General features: G+C 41.4%; 1 protein-coding gene across 7 annotated transcripts in view; it reads right to left on the reverse strand.

The window, feature by feature from the left end:
- The window catches only part of Lnx1 (ligand of numb-protein X 1), a 112,614-nt gene that overhangs the window by 16,888 nt on the left and 74,634 nt on the right, over positions 1-21,092 (reverse strand). For all 7 annotated transcript variants that reach the window (XM_063240429.1, XM_063240426.1, XM_063240427.1 and 4 more), the window contains 5 exons: positions 17,362-17,585; positions 16,741-16,893; positions 14,319-14,521; positions 10,981-11,349; positions 817-945 (listed from right to left, as the gene is read on the reverse strand). In XM_063240429.1, coding sequence (XP_063096499.1) covers positions 817-945; positions 10,981-11,349; positions 14,319-14,521; positions 16,741-16,893; positions 17,362-17,585 — 1,078 coding nt within the window. The remainder of the gene's footprint in view (positions 1-816; positions 946-10,980; positions 11,350-14,318; positions 14,522-16,740; positions 16,894-17,361; positions 17,586-21,092) is intronic.

Consider the following 21,092-nt stretch of genomic DNA (forward strand, 5'->3'; position numbering starts at 1 on the left):
ATGTGCTAAAATCAGATGCCAGAGGAAATAACTGGCAAAAGCTTGTTGTCATGATGCTAGGATGTAGCCAAGGTGGCTACATTCTGAGTTTGATGAAACAAGGTTTGTGTTTGTAGACACTCATGCAAATGAAGAAGTTAAGGCATTGTCTCTAACAGAAGCTCCACACAGCAACACACATTAGACTACATTACTTCTTTTGAAGAAACTGCCAACAGGTGGTCTGAAGGTTGGATTCTACTCACAGATGTGTTCTGCTTGACCCACCGTTCGTAAAATTTTCCTGAATTTGAATCGCTTAAGACAGAACATGTGCTCTCTGACTTTCCCCAACCTCTATCTTTCCCCACTGTCTCATGAGCTTCAAGAGTTTATACCGTTTCCTTAGCCCTTAACACAAATCTATTAAAAAGAGTGGGGGAATCATTATTTTAATTTCCAGGGAAACTGGGAAACTAAAAACAAAAAACTAAGCAAAGCTTTTGTTTCATTTCAAAGCAAACAGAAAACAGTCCTGGAACAGAATGATTCTTAGAAAAACATAATGTGTATGTAGCTTAGACTAGAAATTAGGTCCCATATAAAATATGAATGATCAGGTTTCAAAACTCTCCCAGCACCTTGCTAAATGGATGAGAGACATCTGTCATCTCACTAAGTCTGAATACGGCGCTACGGCCCTACAGTTGTATAAGTCAAATAGTGTTTCTGTAGGCAACAGAAGTTCAGAGATGACACTTAGTATGTTAAAGTATGCATCCTTCCCAAGAAGTTGCTCCTTGCAGGAGCAGCATACATTCCCCAGTTGGGCCTCACCTTGGGAGTGATGTCTCCTGGACCTGGGGACTGGCCACTGCTGTGAGTCCGGCTGGCTTCCTGACAGGTGACTGGGCTCTGCTCTCGAGCCTGGCGGGACACGACGAGGTGAACACGCCTCTCACTGGCCTGGATGAGAAGACACAGGCATCAGCCACTCTCAGAGCTTCCCTGCGCCCACCTCCAGGTGACCTACATGGTGTCTAGGATTTGTTATGCCAGTGTTCATCTTGTAATTTGACAAAAGCATGAGAGATATTTTCTTTAACCCTTAACCAGATAGTATTACTCCAAGAGAAACCAAGGGAAAGTTTGGCTCATACAAATCTTGGACAAGATATAATAAGATATTGCCAATAGTTTTTAATGGAGGACATCACTGTATACAGGCCCCATCTGAAGGCCTTTATGGTTGGAATAAGGTGCCCACTGTACATGAGTAACCCAGAGGAAAGGTCCAAGATGACAGTTAAGAAAGAGAGAGGAAGGGAAGGGAGTCTTGTGTCTGACAATCTGAAACATTCTAATACTTGAAAGCTTGAGCCCTTTGGAGACACAGGGATGACTTGTTAGGTTCTAAAGCAGTCCTTTTAAAGTTCATTGTATTGTTAGATCCCTAGGTTGTCCAATGTAGATCAGTCTAAATCTTTATGAGTTTACATTCTTCTATTAATATATATCTGTTTGCAAGAGACATCGGTTTGGTGGTCATAAATTAGGTACATGTTTTAAGACAATTGCTAAAGCACAATAAGGATGTTTACTGTAAATATCGTGATGGCTGGCTTAGTGAGTTAATTCATTTCACAGACGTTTAGAAAACTCCACCAAAAAGGGCCCTGAAAGGAAGTCTGAATTCTTCTCCCACTTTCCACCTTACATAGCTCAGTCATCACACCTGGTATCTCCAGTCATCGCTCATGTGCCCTTTCTTTACTAATCTATCTTTTTTTTCGCATAGCCTGGTGTTTCTCATCACAAATAAAGCCTGTGTCAGAACAGAACAAAAATAACAAGCCCAGGAAATAATCATGAAGAAAGCTGACATGCAGAACTATGGTATTAGCCAACTACATTCAATTCTTGGAAAAGAATTTTATAATAATTATTTTTTTCCTTGGGACTGCAAACCTCACTTATCTTAATAAGGTTATCTTTGGGGACTCTGAAGCAAAAATCACTAGAAGATAAGCAGCAGCAATCATTCAGGTCAGAAACTTCAGTTGCTGAGCCTGAATTTGCTTTTATCTTTGGAGAAACTGTGGTTTTGAAGGATCTCAACTGTGTGTTTGTCTCAAGGCCTGCACATTGTATCACATTCATCTTGGACAAGGGGCAAAGTGCATGATCTAAGCACCTCATAAGAACTGAGAACATTTAAGACTTACATATCAGGTCAACTTGCCAAGCAAAATCCGAAGGGCCAAAGGAGAAGCCTGCATGAGCTATTTAATTCACATTTTCAAGCACAAATTTTTGTTGGATTTTTGAATGTTGGCTCTGGTATGAAGTTGTTGGCAGGACTAACACTCCAATAAATAACTCTGGTATCAATTTACTTGGAAATAAATTCTCTGCAAGACTGGATCTGTGGCTCGTACCAGCCACCTTGTAAATTGCTCACAGGGAGAGTCTATTTGATGTACTTTCTTTCATAGTGTTTGAAGACATGAGGTGGAAAACGGGCTAATGTGTTTGTCCTGGCTCTCACTCCAGGAGCAGCTGGACACGGGGTGGTGAAATAGCTCCTGGCACCAGAACCCCTCTTTCCATTGTGTGTATGTGGTGGGGTGTGAGGAGGGAACAGGGGAGGCACAGGAAGAAAGATGGAGAGAATGATTTTTTATTTCATGCCCACACCATGTGGCCAGGAAGATGGGTACAGCAGAGCTGGCATTTTAATGACAAACAGTGGCTGAGGGCCAGTGATAACTATAGGCAGAGCAGAGGTTGACAGAGCGCCTGTACGTTAGGGATATGCTTCTCAACTAGCCAAGGAGAACTGGAGTTGAAACAAATGTGGTTTTGCTTCTTTTTGGATAGATAGGTACATCCTTTAAGGTTCAGTGAACTACATCTAACTCAGGGTGGTCCCTGAATGTGTTTCTTATACTAACTTCATAGACTTCCCCTCCATGATGCTTCAGGGCATTGTCTACCCAGGAACTTAAAATGGGGGAGACCCCACATAGACTGTTTGCTTTAGATTGATTTGCTCAGACTAGGTAGGCCATAGACAGAACTTTCTAACAGTACACACCAGGCCCACTGAAGACCGACTGGGTGGCCCTGTCATATTGTCAGGTGAGAGCTGGAATGGGATTCATAATATTAGCTGTCTAAAGAGCAGATCTCTACCTAAGAGTCCATTCACTGAATTATCAGAGGCTTTAATGATAATCTCTTTTTTAAAAAACAAGTTTATTCTACATTCTCCAATGGCATTTTTTCAAACAATCCCAGAATAAGGCAGTCTGGCTTTAGCTGATTTTCAATACAGACTTGTGGGAATCTTTCTGTCCTGTCTCATTGTCCCATTTTAGCTTTGCTTCTAGCAATTGTTCAAGTATTATTGTCAGTTTGTCCAAATTGTGCTCAAAAGGCTCCAGGGAACTCTGTAATATTCCGTTAAATTAGAAAGTCACAGATACACAAGAGATGTCAGACATCATCAACATCATTTTCTCTATAGCCCATGATTCAAGTCTTCAACATCATTGCCACGATGTTATCCAGCTCATGCATCAATGCCCCAGTGACAGGGAGCTCACTGTGTCCCAAGGCTGCACATACCAATTAGACAGCACTAACTAGACAGTTTGTCTGTAGGTTGAATTAAACTTGCTGTTTTCTTATGTGTGCATTGGTTGTAGTTAGGACCTGTAGGGTAGCCTCAAATCAATTTCCAACCTTATTCAAAGATGACTTTTCTTAGCTCTTTTCCTTTCCAGGTCAACTACTCTTAATTTCTTGGTTAGTTCATGTTTTCAAGTCATCTTCAATACTTTAGCCTCACTCTAATACAGTTGGGTGGGCATGGGTGTATAGAATGATGTTTGTACCTAGATGATGAGTTGTGGTCTACCCGGCATAATAGGATCTTTTTTGCTGATGAGCCAGCTGCACGGGGAACTTCACTGATGGAATTCCCATTGCTGCTTCACCCAATGCGGAGGACCATCTTTATGTTTCATGGGGCCAAGAACAGCACGGAAGTCTGTCTTCCTCATCACTACTTAATTGAAAGATGACAGTTTGTCAGACTGCACTACAGAACAGATTACTACAGCAGCACAGCCCACTGCTGAAACGATGATACGTACGCACACCTCACATGGTAATACAGAAACTAGAGATATCAGATCCAAATGATAAGCCCAAAGAATACAGAAGTAAGCCAAGTGTGGTGGCACACAGCTGTAATCCCAGAACTTTGGGAGGCTAAGGCAGGAGGAAACCTAAGTTTGAGTCCTGCCTGGACAATTTAGTGAGACCCTATTCTGAAAAATAAAAAGGGTTAAGAATGAAACTCAATGCAGAGAGCCTTGGTTCAATCCCAAACGCAACTCAAATCAATCAAGTTTTTAAAAGAAATACCAAAATCATTGGTCATCCTGTTATTTGATATACACACCCATGGGAACAAAGCCTTTGCCCTGTCCTTCCTTTCAGTGAACAAAAGAATGACTGTGGGAGACAAATTTTCCTCCCATTGAGCAAAAACTTGGGCGCTTCCGAAATACAAATTCAGAATAAGCTAATGGTACAATTCCCTAGAATGATATTCCCTAGAAAATGAGTTCGGGAAAGTAAATCTGCCATGTAAAGATTTGTCCTTCATGGAAATGTCAGGATCTAGCATGGTGCATTATAAAACGAATTCATGACCGTCTGCTGCTGGACAGGTGAGCTCTTTTTCTGGCCAAGGAAAATGTATTAGGCAACCCTGAGGAAAAGTGATCAAAAGATACTAGGAACTGACCAAAGTACAGAAGGAGAATCAGGGCAGCAGTCTGCCTTATTTTCTGTGCTAGACTTTAACTCCATACTCACTGATACATTCCCAGGAACACATGTCTTTGAGGTATAGAGAAATTATTCACAGACTAGGGTCATACAGATGCCACTGACAAAGTTAAAATAAGCATTTAGTCCCCTCGTTCCTGAATCTGCTGACTGTCAAGTAAATAAAATGAATGCACTCCTCTGACTCAAACATCATTTATCTTACAGCATCCAGAGGTTACTTTAAGGACTAAATCTGTTCCATAAAAATGTATGTGGCGCTATGTACATCAGAGAAAGGATAGTTAAGTTTTAAGATTCCTAACATTCACAAGTGAGCTATGTATAAAAGTTGCTCTTAAACAAATTCAAAGTTGAAAAGCTGTACAGTGGGCCAAGTCTCACTTCCTCAATAGCACATGCTATTTGGAAGCCTTATATAAAAATCATTTGGACTTTGAGAATTCAGCTCAAGGATTTACTGCCATACCATAGTAAGACAATTTATTTAAGTAGGGATCAGATTCCATATTAGCTGTGGTGATCTGTAAAAAACACACAGACCTAGCAGGTCTCATTTCACTGATGGTTCTGTCTCCAAGGGACCTCAAATGTTTAAATTACCCAAAAACTTCTGCCATTTTTTCCAAGTACACAGCAAAACTATGAGCCGGAATCATGTATTTAGAACAAATATGAGTAATATGAGTAGCGTATTACTTGCTTTTTGGCTCTACCTAAAACCCTATTACATTTGTTTTAAAAGTTTTAAGATCTTAATTATCAGTTTTCTGTGACGAAATGACTTCTCATTTAATTATTAACTCACCTGAGGGAAAAAATAAGATACATGTCAATACACCTTGACATTTCCCCTTTCACCCTCTACAAATGAACTTTGAACTTTTTAAGTTTCTGAATCAAGTTTGCAAATAGCTTTTAAAAAGCACAAGGGAAATACTTAAATTTGAAATTCAGAGTTTCTTCCTTTATTGTTTATGTTTGAACTCATAAGTAAATATGAATGCATGATAAAGAATTCCAAAACAATGAAAGCATTTCAAAATAGAGACACCTCTCAGAATACTTCTAATGTTCACAGCTGGGTAGACAGATGTTGACTTCTCTACATCCACCCAGTTAAAGAGACCTCTTTTTTCCCTTTTGCCTCGAAGCTTTCATCCTATATTTCTTTACGCTATTATTTTAAGTATATAGCGGGCAGTTCCAAAAGAACACTTACTTCCTTATTTATCCTATCCAGTAGTAGTGCTCAAAACACTTGAGAATGGTGAAAATTCAAGCTGTGCTTACTAAGTGGCTAAGCAAGCCAATACTCTGCTTTGGAGGCTTCTGACTCCATGAGGGTTCTCTTCTCAGAAAGCTTTGGCTCTCCATCTGTCTAACCCTGCAGTCTGGTTAACCCAGCTGCTGCTGAATAAGCGAGGGTTGGGGCTCAACATATGTAAAGCTGGTCCCATTTAAAACAGTTGTGGCCTCTCTGTAATAACTCTTCCCTGAAATAATATAGAAAAAGGCAGAATGTGTGGTACTGTGGCGAGAACATGACCAAGAGGACATGTTGTCTGGGAATTCCTTTGTAAGCAAATGTGATTCATGGAGTAGAAATATGAGGGCGGCACAGCCAAGGATTGAGTGGAAATGTGAGTCTCGGCCTCTGAAGGGTATTTGGTTTAATCCCTCTGGCCTGGTGTGTGTTACAAGTATCACATAAATAAAGCCCATTCCTCAGAAACAGCAAGAGATTGCTTAGCTGAGGTTTTCCCAGAATTCTATTTTTTTCAAGCTAACTTTGCCCTTTTTTTTTTAAAGAAAAATTTTCCTGCTTATAAAGCATATTGGCTTTGTTTAGTAAGCAAAAAAAAAAAAAAATCTTTTAGGCATTCTATTAGGCAATATTTTATATCATAAATTAAGTTTCTCAGGGAAAACTGTTTTTTTGCTCTTCTGTTATTAATCAACAAAAGTAGAATGCCATATGTAATCAAGATTTTTCCACATAACATGAGTAAGAGTTTTGGTTTTGCTTATTTGGAATTATAGTTGGCAAGGATTATCTCCAGAATGTGAGGTTCAGGGATTGACCTGCAGAGGGTGTAAAGATGCACACAAAACAAAACAAAACAAAACAAAACCTGAGTGTACCTGTAAGTCTAGTTTTCAGCAAGAAGACAAGAATTATGCTAAGAATGTAGTTTCTTCATGAAGAAAAGAAAATGAACTCTTTGTTTACCATGTGTGAATGTTTCCATATTGTTACGGTTTGACCTAGATGTCTCCCTAAGCCTCATGAAGTCACAGGTAGGGGTTTTCAGAGGTAGCTGGATCTAAAGTGAGTGATGTTGGGATTAAGGGTATGCAATTACTAAATCAGTCCACTGATTGGTTGGCACAACCCTAATTTCAGCAGTTTAGATACAGTATAAAAGAGGCAAAAAGATGTTGGTAAGGCTTTGCTGTCTTCTGCCCGCCATGAACCGTTCTTTTCTGCCATGAGCCAGCCTTGGAGCCAGCTGATTATGGACAGAAACAGCTACAGACTGTGAGCTAACAAGATCTTTTCTTCCTTAACTCTGGGTGTTAGTATTTTGTCTTAGCAATGAGAAAAGTAACTAAGACACATGTGGTCTGCTTTCTGTTCTCACCCCCTGGCACATCTAGGCTATAGCTATCTGCCTCATGCTGACTGGGTTGTATTTGTGGTAAGACATAGGACTCTGCTCCAGCAATGATAAGCCAAGGAACTATGTCAGTGCTGTTTATCACTGTACTGCACACCTCTGGAACACAGAAACCATTTAACAAGTAATTATTGAACAAATACAAAGGGACAAAAAGTAGAGATTATACGTTAGGGACAAAAAAGTAGAGGTATGCTTGTTCTTGGTAAGTGAGTTGACAACAAATTCCTGTGAGATGAAATTAACGTGTAAAATATATTTACACATTTATAATTTGGCTCCATTAATTTGAAAACATTTATAAATAATAAATATTTATTTATTGAGTGTCTAGTCTTGCCAGACATTGCTGTAAGTGCTTGGAATACAATATTCCACTGTACTACACTATATCAGACCAGTAAGTAATCATGAAACAGAGGAAGGAGAAGCAGATTAGGGAACACAAATAGTGTGTGTGAGCTTGTATGCATGTGCACTATTTTAAGTGACTATCAATGGAGGTAACATCTGAAGACAGACTTGAAAGAGATGTGAGAAAGACCCCTGCAGGCATTTGGAAGCATCTTCCTGGCAGAGGGGCAGGAGGAAGTTTGGCTTTGACATAGAAGATGTGTGCAGAGTTAGCAAGCAGGCAACGTGACTAAACCTGGTTAAGCAAAGAGAAAAAATAAATGAATTAGGAGAGATAGTCAAAGGCCAGACTGTGCATGGCTCTGCAGGCCATCATAAGGGTTTACAAGTCTTAGGAAGGTTTAGAGGGCTGAAGCAAGAGATGGCACGACTGGATCGACTGTGTAAGTGGTCATTCTAGCTGCTGCATGGAGAGAAGGGGGAGATAACTGAGTGTAGATGTAAGTGGGCCTATTTAGAGATCTCTACAGGGGCCCATACAAGGATCAAGGGAAGCCTGGCTGTGACTGTGAGAGAAAGATGCCCAAAAAGGCGAAGAAGGCTTTTGGCCCAACTTTCTGGTAGTGCTATTTCTACAGACTGAGAGGAGAACAGGTTTGGTCACACTTGGAGTGGGGAGAAGCCAAGGGCCAGTTTTTGGCATTAGGTTTGAGATGCCTTTTAGACACTCGTGGGGAGAGAGCAGGTCGACACATGGATACGAAAGTGTGGTAGTGAGAGTAGAAGTTGGGGCTGGGTGTATAAATTTGGAACAGAGGGCATAAACCCAGAAAAGAAGTGCCCCTGGTAACACTGCTTTTTTCTCCTCCTGCTCCACAGCTTGGGCCCTCTTGAGCAGAGGGACATCCTTAGGCTCAGAGTTACCTTGGAACTGGTACTTCACCAAGAGCCATGGCACAGCACCAAGATGCCAGGTGGGCTTCCTGCCTTAGTGGGCAGGGCAAGTCCCCCTGAACCTTTGGACTCAGGCTGTCCAGGTCCAAACTGACAATACTACCACCCACCACCTGGCACTTGAAGGGTAGGGGCAAGTCATCACATACAACAGTGAACAGAGTCACCAACACCTCCATGTTGGGGTCCAAGGCTAGGGAAAAGGCATCTGCACTGGAAGGACCGAGTCTTGAGGCTGGGTGTGCACCAACATGGTTCCATCGTTTCCTGCTGTAGATTTTCTATTCCTGGAGTTCTGATCCCTGAGTCACTATAAGGAAACTGCCACGGTATGCTAGATGATAGAATACCACTTGAAACAAGGCTTCTAGTTTCATTTCCTGTTAGCTCTCCACTGCCTTTAGAGAGCCCTTTCTAGATCATGTCACCCCCCCCCCCATTCTGGGGGAAGTAATCTGAACTCTTTAGCCCAGCTCATGGTTCTTTCCATGATCTAGCCTTTGCCTCTCAATCCTGCTTATCCACTTTTTTGTACGGGTACTCTTGTGTTCCAGGTGTTAACCATTTCCCTTTCAGGCTATCAGGGAAACGTTGTTTTGTGTTGTATCTCCTTAGAATGACTCTTGCTGTGTGTCCACATAGAGAACTTCTACATATTTCTTAAAGCTGCATTTCAAGATCTGTCTCTACTGTGAAGAAATCACAAATCCAGCCTAAGCACAGCTCTCATTCTGCATCTGCACTAGCACCATACTGGTTTATCCACTGCAGAGCTGTCATACTGCATGGTAGCCATTTCAGCAAATAGGGAAGTAGCTCCTTTGGGAGAGCAATTTAAGGGGTCATTACCTCTGTCCTGTGTATCTGGACCGGGGCTAAGTAAGAAGAGGAAACTTAATACATTTGCTAAATGCAGGGAATGAGTGGGTTAGAACCCAAATGGTCAGGACAATGTCGGTCTCTCTAAAATAAAGCCAACAGTTCATGAAACTTTACTGAGACATGCAGAAAATTATCTCCAGAAAATTATACTTATTAACGAAAGTTTATATCCTGTATAATTCCATCTATTTAACTTTTTTTTTTGGTACGGAGAATCAAACTCATAACATCGTGCTTGCCAGGCTGATGCTTATGTCACTGAGCTAAACCTCTGTCCCTATGTGACATTCTTGAAATTCAAAATCATAGACATAGAGAACAAAAGAGTGGTTGGCAAGGGTTAAGGAGGAGGTGGAGCAATGGGGAAGTGGGTGTGGCCAAAAGAAAGCCCCTCCCCTAAGGGTCTTTGTAGCAGTGGGAGTATTTTGTATTTTGACTGGGTCAGACTCAAGCTGTGGCTGTGGTAGTGTACAATGATTTTGCTTATACTAACACAAGGGAAGACAGATGGGTGCAAGAGATACCTCTGGATTATTTTAATTCATAATTATCTCAAAATAAAAAGTTAATTGATAAGAAAAAAGAAGAAAATTTCATGGTGACCTACTTCAAGTCAGTAAGATTATTGCTAGCAGTCTCAATGACATTGCACTGCTCAGAAAAGTATACATTAGTTTGAAGCACCATCAGGCTACTATGAACTCTTTTTTCCCAAATAATAAATAATTTGTGTATTTCTCTTATTTAAGGGACTTTCTGACTGCATACTTTAGTTTCCATGAGCTTTCCAAGTTACCTGGTCTTAGCCATGAAGACTAGGCTTAGCTTTAACCTATTGTGGTCTCCATCCACAGGATCTTTTCTTGTGAAGTTAGTACATCTGGATATACTGAACATGTCTAGAATCTACTGGACATATCTCTAGATCTATGTCTAACATGCTGAGTATGGGGCTGATGTAATTCTGCTGACCTTTAGTGATTTTAATCTTCAGTGATTTAGTGAGTTTAATCTTAAGTGATTTTAATCTTAGACTGTAGCATACAACAAAATGTGTTTTTCACACTCCAAATGGATGGCTAGCAATGCCGAAAGAATTCCTATAACCCTGAGACACATCATTCTTACCTGGGGAGAAGCTTTGAAACACTGGCCCTTCCATCTAGACTCCTTGAAAGGAGGGTTTGTTTGGTACAAGTGATAAGGTGCTCAATGGTTCCACCGGTGTGGGAACTTTTGATGGGATCTTGGAATGCCCATAACCCACCTGAATCAGAAGGGCTGCAATTTCTGGGTTGCCATTTCGCAGGTCATGTCCATTGATGGCCAATATGCGGTCATTCTCTTGCAACTGGCCATGTCGGTCTGCCACACCACCATTTAGCAAACTGAAGACGAATACACCAGGCTCATCCACCTTGCGTACCAGTTTTATTCCAAGTTGCTCCTCAGGACTACTTTTGTTGAGTATCACCTGGAAGCTGTCATTCCGTGGTCCACAAAAATATGAGTGGGCATGTCTCTTGCTTTGGAACTTCTTTTCACGTAGCACTGTGAGCCACAGCACCTGGCAGGGCTTTCTCAGGAGGTTCAGGGCATAGTTGTGAGGGACATTGCTGATGTCCATCCCGTTGACCTGGGGGAAGCAGAGTCACCATGCAGTCAGTTCCACCTGCTGTGACTCTTCCTCAAAGGCCCAGGCTAGCATTCACAAGGGCCTGGCTCTCATTCCCAGCACCACGAACTACAAACAGAAGTCTCAAGTCCACAGAGTAACTGTAACACTGTCCCTCTAAAGACTGCTCTGCTCTCTTCCGTTAGCCTGTGTCTAAATGCTCCCTATCCCAACAGCAGTTTTCAAACTTCTGCAAGGAGACACTTTGTCCTTAGACAGGTCCTGTTATGGCTTGTGTTTGGATATCTCCCCTCCACCAAGTCTCATGCAATTAGGAATGTGGCTGAATCTAGCATTTGTGATTGGTTTATTGTGTAGTAATGGGATTGGTGGTTTGAGTGCTGCACCCTGGCTGACATAAAATGCAAGGTGGGAAGGAGGCATGCTTTTCCTCTTTTGTCCTGTTTGCTCTTGCTGTTTGCAGCCACCATGAACCACTGCCCCTCAGCCACACCGACCTGCCTTGCAGTCAGATGATTATGGACTGAAACCTCAAAAAAACAAAAACAAAAACAAAAAAACCAACCCAACTATAAGCTAAATAAACCTCTCCTTCCCTAATTCTGGGCATCAGGTATTTTGTCTCAACACTGAGAGAAAAGTAAGACAGGTCCTCACAATTATAGAATTCTGACCTTCATTTTTATTGTTTGTAAAATTTATTTTTAACTGGTAGAAAGGCAAGGAAGGAAAAATTGTAGGAAAAAATCAGTAGAAAAGGAAGATTTCCATTTACTTCAATCAAATGATTACATGATTAAAAACTTTTTTCTTTTTGGTGCTGTTGGGAATGGAACCCAGGACCTCATGCTGTACTGCTAAGCTTTACTCTCACCCCAAATGATTACATTAAATGGCCATTTGCACCAAAGTGAGTTGATATTTTCTTTCCAAAAATACTGAACTGAATTTTACTCCCTCCAGTCACACACCGAAACTTCAAGTTCCAACCACTGTGTGTGCGTATCTGTGTGGGAGGGGGAAGATATACATGCTTGAATGCATGTATGCATAAGTGTGCTGCAAATATCTAGAGTACATGTGTGAAAGAATGTTCCTGTGTGTATGCACGAGTGTGTTTGGGAATGTTTGAGAATGTTTGTGATCGAGTAAGAAGTGTATGTATGTGAGAGAGAATATGTGCCTGTGTGTATACATGTGTTTTCAAGTGTGCATCACAGACTATGTGTGTGTGTGTGTGTGTGTGTGTGAGTGTGTGAATACACCAGATATCAAGGTGGTCTTTTGCAAGGTTTTTGCTTGTTTCTATTAAAAGGAATAAAAGATTCCTCCACAATTTCAAATATACCCATACAGAAGAAAATTTCTAATCTCTTTGATTAAAAGGCTGGATCACTTTTATAAGCTACTTAAATAGCTTTAAATTCAGCCCTCTCACTTGTGCCTCCCTAGTAACCTACAGGGCTGACACTACACTGGGTTCTCTGGCTTTAATTACTCTGGCTATACAGACCAAGCCTAGAAGTTGCAGCCCCCAGCATTAGCCACTGGTGTAGAAGAAAACAATTCAATGCAACTTTGTGCACTGTGCTTAAAAAGAGGGGCACCTCACAGAAGGGTAACAACTTTCTACAGTTTCTACAGCTTGGTAAGATTTCTTGTATTTGCAGCTCATTGTTAGAGGCACCTTGGGATGAGCTTTAAAAAGGCCTTCCTCCACCCACAGTCACCAATTCGCTGCTGTCCTGGTGGGTGGTAGGCCCTGCAAAGAGACCACTTTTGTCCAAGCACGGAGGAGCAATGTGTGGGAAGTGGCAGGGGCTGCTTCCTCCATCACTCCCAGGCTAAGGGAAGGTCATGATTCCCTGCTTCGGAGTGCTGGCAGACTTCTGCCTGCAAAAGCCAGCAGAACTCCACAGGAATCAAATTGCTTGAGTTTGCAACCCTTCCAGGCAGCATAGTTTTTACTAGAACACAGAGGAAGCCACGCAGAGTTGCTGACTGCGCTCCCAACGCCCTCTGAGGCTGAGGGGCCCTGCCTTGTACTCTAGCTCAGAGCCAGGGGGAGTTTCAGCATTTCTACAGAAACTGCTTTACATTATTTCTTCTCTTATTCCAGTTAGTCTGCCAAACAAACAGCTCATGATGTGACAGAAACTTGTTCCTTAGCAACGTAGAAGGATGGGATAAAACTATTATCTAAGTATCAGATAGGAAATACATGAGCAGAGAGGGAGTTCTTATCACTTTTGGCACAGGTTTGACTTCTGTCTGATAAACAACTCTTCCTTTATCCTTCTCCTCTTCTGAAAATTCCTTCTTAAAGTCTTTCCCCTCAACCAAATCCCAGACAGCAGCACACCCAAGACAATTTATTCCGCAGCTTGTCCCCTGTGCAGAGACTCTGGGCTGGTGAGGAGAGCTAAGGGATTGCTTGTGTTTTCATGGGAGACCATTAAAGGAAATTTACTTTCGATGGGTATCTGAATGTGATTAAACAAAATGTAGACTGCTCCATTCATCTGCTCTAACACAATCTAAGAAAATATATGCTCTACTTTTGTATTATTTTATACTAATGCTACTTAAAGAAAAGCAGCAACCAGAAGAGAAGCAGGAGGACAAAGAGGAGGTGAAGAAAAGGAAGGAGGAGGAGAACAAAGATGATGGAGAGGAGAAGAAAAATAGTTGAGAGAAGAAAGAGGGGAGAGCAGGAGACATACAAAATAATGCAGAGACAGAAAGAAATAGTTATATCCAGCAAGGTAGACACAGGAGAGCAGAAGACCTATCTTATTAAATGGTAAATCTCATGGCAAGTGTTAACAACATAATAACTATGGAAAGTCCCTGTCCCTATGTATTTTACTATCGTCCGTCCATCCAGCCAGCCAGCTATCAATCCATCCTCCCCAAAGGATTTTGTTTTAATACTAAGTGCCCGATCACAGCCCTGCAGCAGTCTCTACCTTGAGAATGATGTCTCCTGCCAGCAGCCGGCCGTCTCTGGCAATCACTCCATCACTATAAATGTGCTGGATAATGATATGGACAAGTGGGGTCTCACTGCCTCCCACGAGCCTGATGGAGAGGCTCTCGTTGGGATCCACTCGATTGATCTTGATGCTGGTAACTTCCCCACGTGGAATCAGGTGATAGAACTTTGGAAAGACTCAAAGGGACAAAGACATTTATTTAAGACACCCACCCAATGGGCATTTCCAGTCACTCTTGCCAAACTAAGCCCTTCATATTCCTTGTATGTTTCCTACTTTCCTGCCTCAGTGCCAGGGCACGTTTCTGTGCTGGAATGCTTTTTATCTTGGGCCTAAACCCAATTTTTCCTTCAAGGCCTGCATGAAATGATCTCTTCCAGTTAAACTCTACCTTGATCCCTGTTTCCCTTGCTCTCTCCAAAAACACCATTCCCTATAAGTGTCCTCTGTTTCTCAGAGCATTAGACCTTCTATTATTGTTACTCATGCCCCTTGCTTGCATCCCCATTGGACTCTCAAATCCTGGCGGGCCTTTTTCCTGGCTGCTCTATGGTTCTCTGCACAGCCCCCTGTACACAGAAGCCTTCAATGAAGCTTATTTAGTGAAAAGGCATGAGTGAATGTGTTTTTGGAATCAATCGCAACTTTATCACGTGCTTATTAAGGGACAAAACCAGAACAAATCTGCTCTTCTGCCCTCCTAGATCACTCTGGAGGTGTTTTTCTTGCAGGCCCTGTTTTTCAGGCTTGGAGGCCCTTAGTCCTCTCTAGGTACAAAAGGAAGTGAAATGACCTAACTCATATTCAAGAAGATGCCAAGGCCTTGGATATGGCTTCTGGAGATATGTCCCTCATCTGCCTGAGCCACTGCATTTATAGAGTTAAATGGAGATCAAAGAACATGCAGGCTGATGTTTTCAAACTTTATTGTTCTGACTAAAGAATTTCTTTTTCCACAAAAGCTTTCAGAGTTCCCCTTACTTCTCATCCATTGTGCCATGGTAGAGAGCAGCTGAGCTGCTTGCTGTGTACCTCAGTAGTGAGTCATCCTTTATACAGGGCTCCTTAGAGCTCCAGGGGGAGCAAACCAACTAGCTGGATGTGGCAAAGAGAGATGGCTTCTCAGCTAAGTCAGAAGCCAGGCTCCTGAAGACAGAGTGACTGGCTGCCTCTGTCAGGTCTTCTGGTGCCAGGCATTCACACCTGGGTAAGAGTCTTCAAAGGACTTCCCCAGGGATCTATAAGCCAGCAGCAGAGCTAGTGCTGTTTCTTCACTTCAGCTTGAATAGAAACATTCAGAGGGGTCCCTGAAAGGCCTGAGACCAAGCCGTGTCTAATTTGTTGGGTAAAGCAGCTCCTCTGAATAGCCTGGGGCTCAAGTGAGGCTTTGGAGGGCTGAGACGTTCCAGTCTCTAGTAGCTGCTGACAGCTGCCTTTGCCTGAAGAGCCTCCTTGAATGTTGTCATCTGGAAAGATGTAACACTGCAGGTTCTACATAATCCACTCTTTGTGACTACTTTAAAAACCTATGAGCTTAGCCCATTCTTCCCTAATGACCTCAGCTCTCCAGAAACAATATAGGATAAAACAAAAAACCTAAACTGCTTCTAAAACATTGAAGAGCACTATTTACAAGATAATTTAGTGGCCTGAGGAAGCTTGAAACATTGTAAATATACATTCTTAAACTTCATGCTGATTGAACTTCAATGACTGGCTGTGGGAAATACAGTACTGTGATAAGTTCAGAGTAGTTAAAGCATGCTCTGTGTGTGGGCGCATGTGTGTGCACGCGTGTATAGTACATGCACACAGGGCATGAGGTCATCATGAATAGTTGGAAGAAGCCTTCTGTGACCACTCATGAATTTTCTGAGGCATAACAAATACAATAATTGGAGTTCTACAGTTTGCTTTGCACAGATTCTAGAGTCAATTACCTGAATTCAAAATACAGCAAGGAGGCTTCAATTTCCTCATAGATAAGCAGGAATAATGATGGTAACTAATTCTTAGGATTATGATGAGGAGCAAAGGAGAAAATGCATGTAAATACCCAGGATCATTCCTCATACATAGTAGGAATAAGAGCAAGTACTGTAATATCACTTATTATGTGCAAATACTATTTTAAAAGCATTTCGTTCTATTATTATTTATATATATTAAGCCAGCCCCTTAAGGTAAGGGTTTTAACAATTTTTCTCTCATTTGTATAAACAGAGAACAAATGTTTCTTTCCTCATTTACCTACAAGAGAAGTAGGCTGACAAGATGAAAATATTTTATACCCTTGAGAAAAGAGAGGTCACAGAAGGTGGATGGCGGGCAGCCTGTCCTCAACCTCCCTCTGGGAGCCCAGCTCATGTCCAGTCCTATGGGGGAGTTCGTTTACCTTCAGGAACAGTGGTATTTTCATGATTTTCTCTGCTCTGGTCAGCACAGTTGGCAATTATACTCCCATTCTTTGTCCTTCGAAGGGAGCTGAAGGCTCTGTTAAGTTTTTTAAAAGATCTGATTCTGAAAGAAGATCGCTCAAAAGGCCACGCTGAGAAAAAGAGACAAAAGGAATAGTACTTACAAGTTAAGTCATCTTTTATGTACACACGGTATTTACAATAAAACATGAACAGTGATTATATCTAGATGAAAGGATTATAAAAGTTGCTTACCTGTATTTTCTAAGTTTTCTATAATGAAATATGTTCAGCTTGTTTAAAAATTTCCCATTTTTCCTCCTGGACTGAACTGGGTGTAACAATACTTTTCTTGAGCCGGCAAGAGCCATACATTACTTCAACCCCTTTCACCAAGTCAGATTACACCATTTTAATGACCTGAGGTACTCGTGGTTTCATTTCACTCTGGAGAATTGCATATTGAGTGGCTGCCAAAACTACCAGAACCATTTCCCTTTATAAAAACATTTCTAGAACTTTCCACAGTGAGTATTGCTCAGAGTGCAATCCCAAGGAAGGCCAGAGCCCATTCCCAGTCACCCACCCATCTGACTCACCTCTGGTTCGGTTGCTCCGGCCAGTGTCCGAGGAGCTGTTTTCTGGATGACAGTTCTCCACTGTGGACACGCAGGAAGGGTCGTCTAGGCCAGGCTCATGGGGAGCTTCTGAAACCTCTGGGGAGAGTGGAGTGGCCGTGAGACTTGCACAGCCATCAGAAGAGCCGTCTTGGGAGCGCCTCTTCCTGTCCTTGGTCAGGCCGTAGTGGGAGGCACCTTTACAGCTGGAACAAAAACCCAGGATGTTAGATAGGCTGGGCCTTGCTACAAGTGCTCAGTGGCTTGATGGAGCTTTTCACATACACATGACGGCCTCAAATCCCCCTTCCACTGCAAATGTAGGTACTCAGTAATGCTTGCCCAAAACAAATGACTTTATGCCTGAAGTACACAGTTTTTAAACATGCTTGTTGCTTCTCCTAATGTAATCTCTCTGGTGGCTGCTGGAACACAAATCTATGAAAGTTATGGTGCTGATGCAGCTAGTGCTAAAGGATGGCGATCCTTTAACAGTTTAGGCTCAGCAATTCCTTCTTGCTGATGTTTTTTGGACCATGAAAGCTCTTAAATCACACTCTCCTTTCTTTTGGGTTTTGCTCCCAGAGAATTGAACAGAAATACAAAACTCCTCCTAGATTCCATTTAATTGTCCTTGGAACAAAATCACTGTTCCCACAAAGCCACAGGAGTGGATCCTGTTCTCTAAGTGCAGGCTTGGGGCTTCAATCTCTGCCTCTGGACTGGTCTGAAAGAGAGTCCCTTGTCCCTCAGAGAGGCCAGCACCAGGGTTGCTGTGCACTGAAAAAAAAAAAAAAAAAAAAAAAAAAGTCATCTTCCAGCATCAGGAGAGTAAAAAGAGCTTTTACAGTTTTTTTAAACAATAACATAATTGTTATTGTTATTGCATTCATCATCCATTTTACCTAAAAGCAAACTATGTCATAAAGGCCAGTAACTTCTGTAATAGAAAAAGGCAGGGAAAGATCATTCCTAAGGCTCACAAGGTTAAGGTTTGAGCCGATCCAGGCCCACATTTTTCTGTCAATACAACTTCACTGCCACTAGGCAGGTCATTTTAGGTCACAGGCAAAGGTTTTGTCAGGAAATGACATGGGGAGTGTAACCAGTTCTCATAGTTGTAAAAACAGAAATCACCTCATGAGTTCCTTTAAGAAGATTTGTATTCCAGCAGCCACTGTAGAGATTACATTAGCAGAATAAAACCAGCATGTTTGAAAACTGTGTACTTAACTCATTTGTTTTGGGCAAGAATTATTGAGTACCTACATGTGCATATAGTAAATGTACTGATTGTATGTTATGTTACTCATCTATTCATTACACAAATTTTATGTAATTGAGCAATGTTAAACAAAATTTCCAGAATATATTTGGAATGATACTTCACATTGTTTTTTTATTGCTAAAAATAAATGACAGAATGAAGTAAAAAACAAATAGAAGATGATAAAGGTCAGAAAACAATCCCTTATCCAAATCTCAACATCATTTGATACTTTACATTCTTAAAAGGAGACAAAATCAAAGGAATTAAGATGTATTATGTACACGGACAACCCACTCTACACTAGGAATGTAAACCTTGTGTTACAAACACGTACTACTACTAAATAAATGTTAGCTCAATAAGTCCTCCAAAATGTCAGTGTATATTTGATATGCACATAGTTTATACTGCCTATGCAACCATAGAACGGTAGAATGGAAGGGCCTATTATCTAGATCAAAATCTTTCTCTAAAATTTACCTCTCTGGAGGAATCTGTAATTTTATTAATCTGGTTAAATTTTTTAATCTGCACATACTAATTTAAGTTTGGTTGACATTAACTGTTGTTAAGAGTTTAGGATCTTGTACAACTGCAAGTGTGTTTAGGGGTGTTAAATAGCTGACCATATTAATGTTTTTGGTTGGATCATTGAACACAACTGTTTGCAGTCTCTCTGTTTGAATGTCCATTTTGTATGCTTTGATACTGTGACTTGAGCAACTATCTCTAAGATGATAATGTGTATTCTATTAACTGGTGATTTATTACTGTTTTTTTTTTGTAGTTCTGTATTACTTGTACCCTTACATCGCTTTGTTTTGTTTTTTCTCTTTTTCCTTTTAAATAAAATTAAAAAAAAAAAGAAGAGTTTAGGTTCTTGGTACCCAGACAATAAGTTGTAGCTATTTCCACAATGCCTCAATTCTAAGAGGCTCATTTTTTCTTACATTCATATGACTGAGATCAGCAGACTGTGTGGCCAAGGAGGTTGAACAGCCTCTGTTGCCAGCAGCAACAGACATGATAATGTCTGGGCACACGATAATGATGCCACTGCCTGGGCATGGCCAACACAGTCACAATTATCAATGTGTCACTTCCACTGTGTTGAGTGTACTCCTGGTTCTAACTGCTGAGTACAGTTACCATTTAAATGTTTTTAAAAAGATCACATTATGATTCAGCAATGAAATGGAAAGCGACTGTAAGACAAAGTTTCAAAAAAGAAAGCAGAGGGGTATATATTTGATATGGATGAAACAAATATCCTCAGAAGGTCCATATATCTGTATTTTCTGGCAAAGAATAAGCAAACTCTTTATTTGTTTAAACACACTACTCAAGAGATAAAAATCAGTATTACATTTTTTTTGCTAAGATCACTAAAAAGGATGCTTATTTTACACCAAGCAATGCAACCCAGGGCAGAAGTTACTAGCGTTGCCTGAATGGATTTCAAAGCCACAAGAGCCTGCTTTTACCAATCCAGTCATATGGAGACATCTTTAAAAGTGCTTGGGATCATTTAATTGGTGAGACATCAGTTGCTTTTTTATTCCATTGGAACATACAACATGATGCTTCTTATATAATTAGCTGCATTTTAGATGTGATGAAATACAGTTTTAATATTAGTATAAAACTCCAGGATGGGGAGCTACCACATGTAAGCTGAAGCCTGCCACAGTGAACTCTACCTAGCTGTGAAGCCACAGGACTTTGCTCAGAATCTGGTAGGGCTCTGCCCAGCATGCCCAAACAGTGTGGGACCTTTGGGTCATCACTTGGGTCCTGGATGGGTCCCACCCATTGACCCCTCAGGTAAGTGGGAGCCACCATATGTTGAGTGTTGCTAGCTGAAGGCTTCCACAGCAACTTCACCTAGCCATATAGTCTTAGAATATTGCTTAGAATCTGTTAGGACCCTACTCAGAGACCTCAAGAAGTCAAAGATCTTTGGTGTGCAATGTGGCATGAGCTGAAGACCTGCCCAGTGTACTCAACATACCATTCAGCCTTAGTATGCCACTCAGAACCTGGTAGGGCCCTACTCAGTTGCCTCAAGCATCTGAGGAGCTTCAGTGAGCCACATGGGATGTGCTGAAGGTCAACCCAGTGCACTCTCCCATCTGGGGAGACTTTGAGTGCCACCGGGGACCTGGTAAAGACTGCCTAACATCCCCTACTCAACTGGGGAAACTCCTTGCAGTAAGGATAGATATTCTCAACCTAAGAAACAACTGAGACCTTTTCTTCAGCTTCCTTAAGGGAATATAGAAAAATGACAAAATGAAAGAACAAAATGCAATCTCTGATCTCCAGCCCATCCTAAGCAAGCCTTGGAGATATGGACATAGGAGAAAATGTAAGCCATATACCTGAAACTCCTGAAACGATAGTGACTGAAGTAAAGAAATCACTCCAGGAAGGTATAAAAGAA

Source organism: Cavia porcellus, unplaced genomic scaffold (genome assembly GCF_034190915.1).
Source record: "Cavia porcellus strain 051 isolate PalLab524CR breed Dunkin Hartley unplaced genomic scaffold, mCavPor4.1 scaffold_30, whole genome shotgun sequence".
Taxonomy (NCBI): domain Eukaryota; kingdom Metazoa; phylum Chordata; class Mammalia; order Rodentia; family Caviidae; genus Cavia; species Cavia porcellus.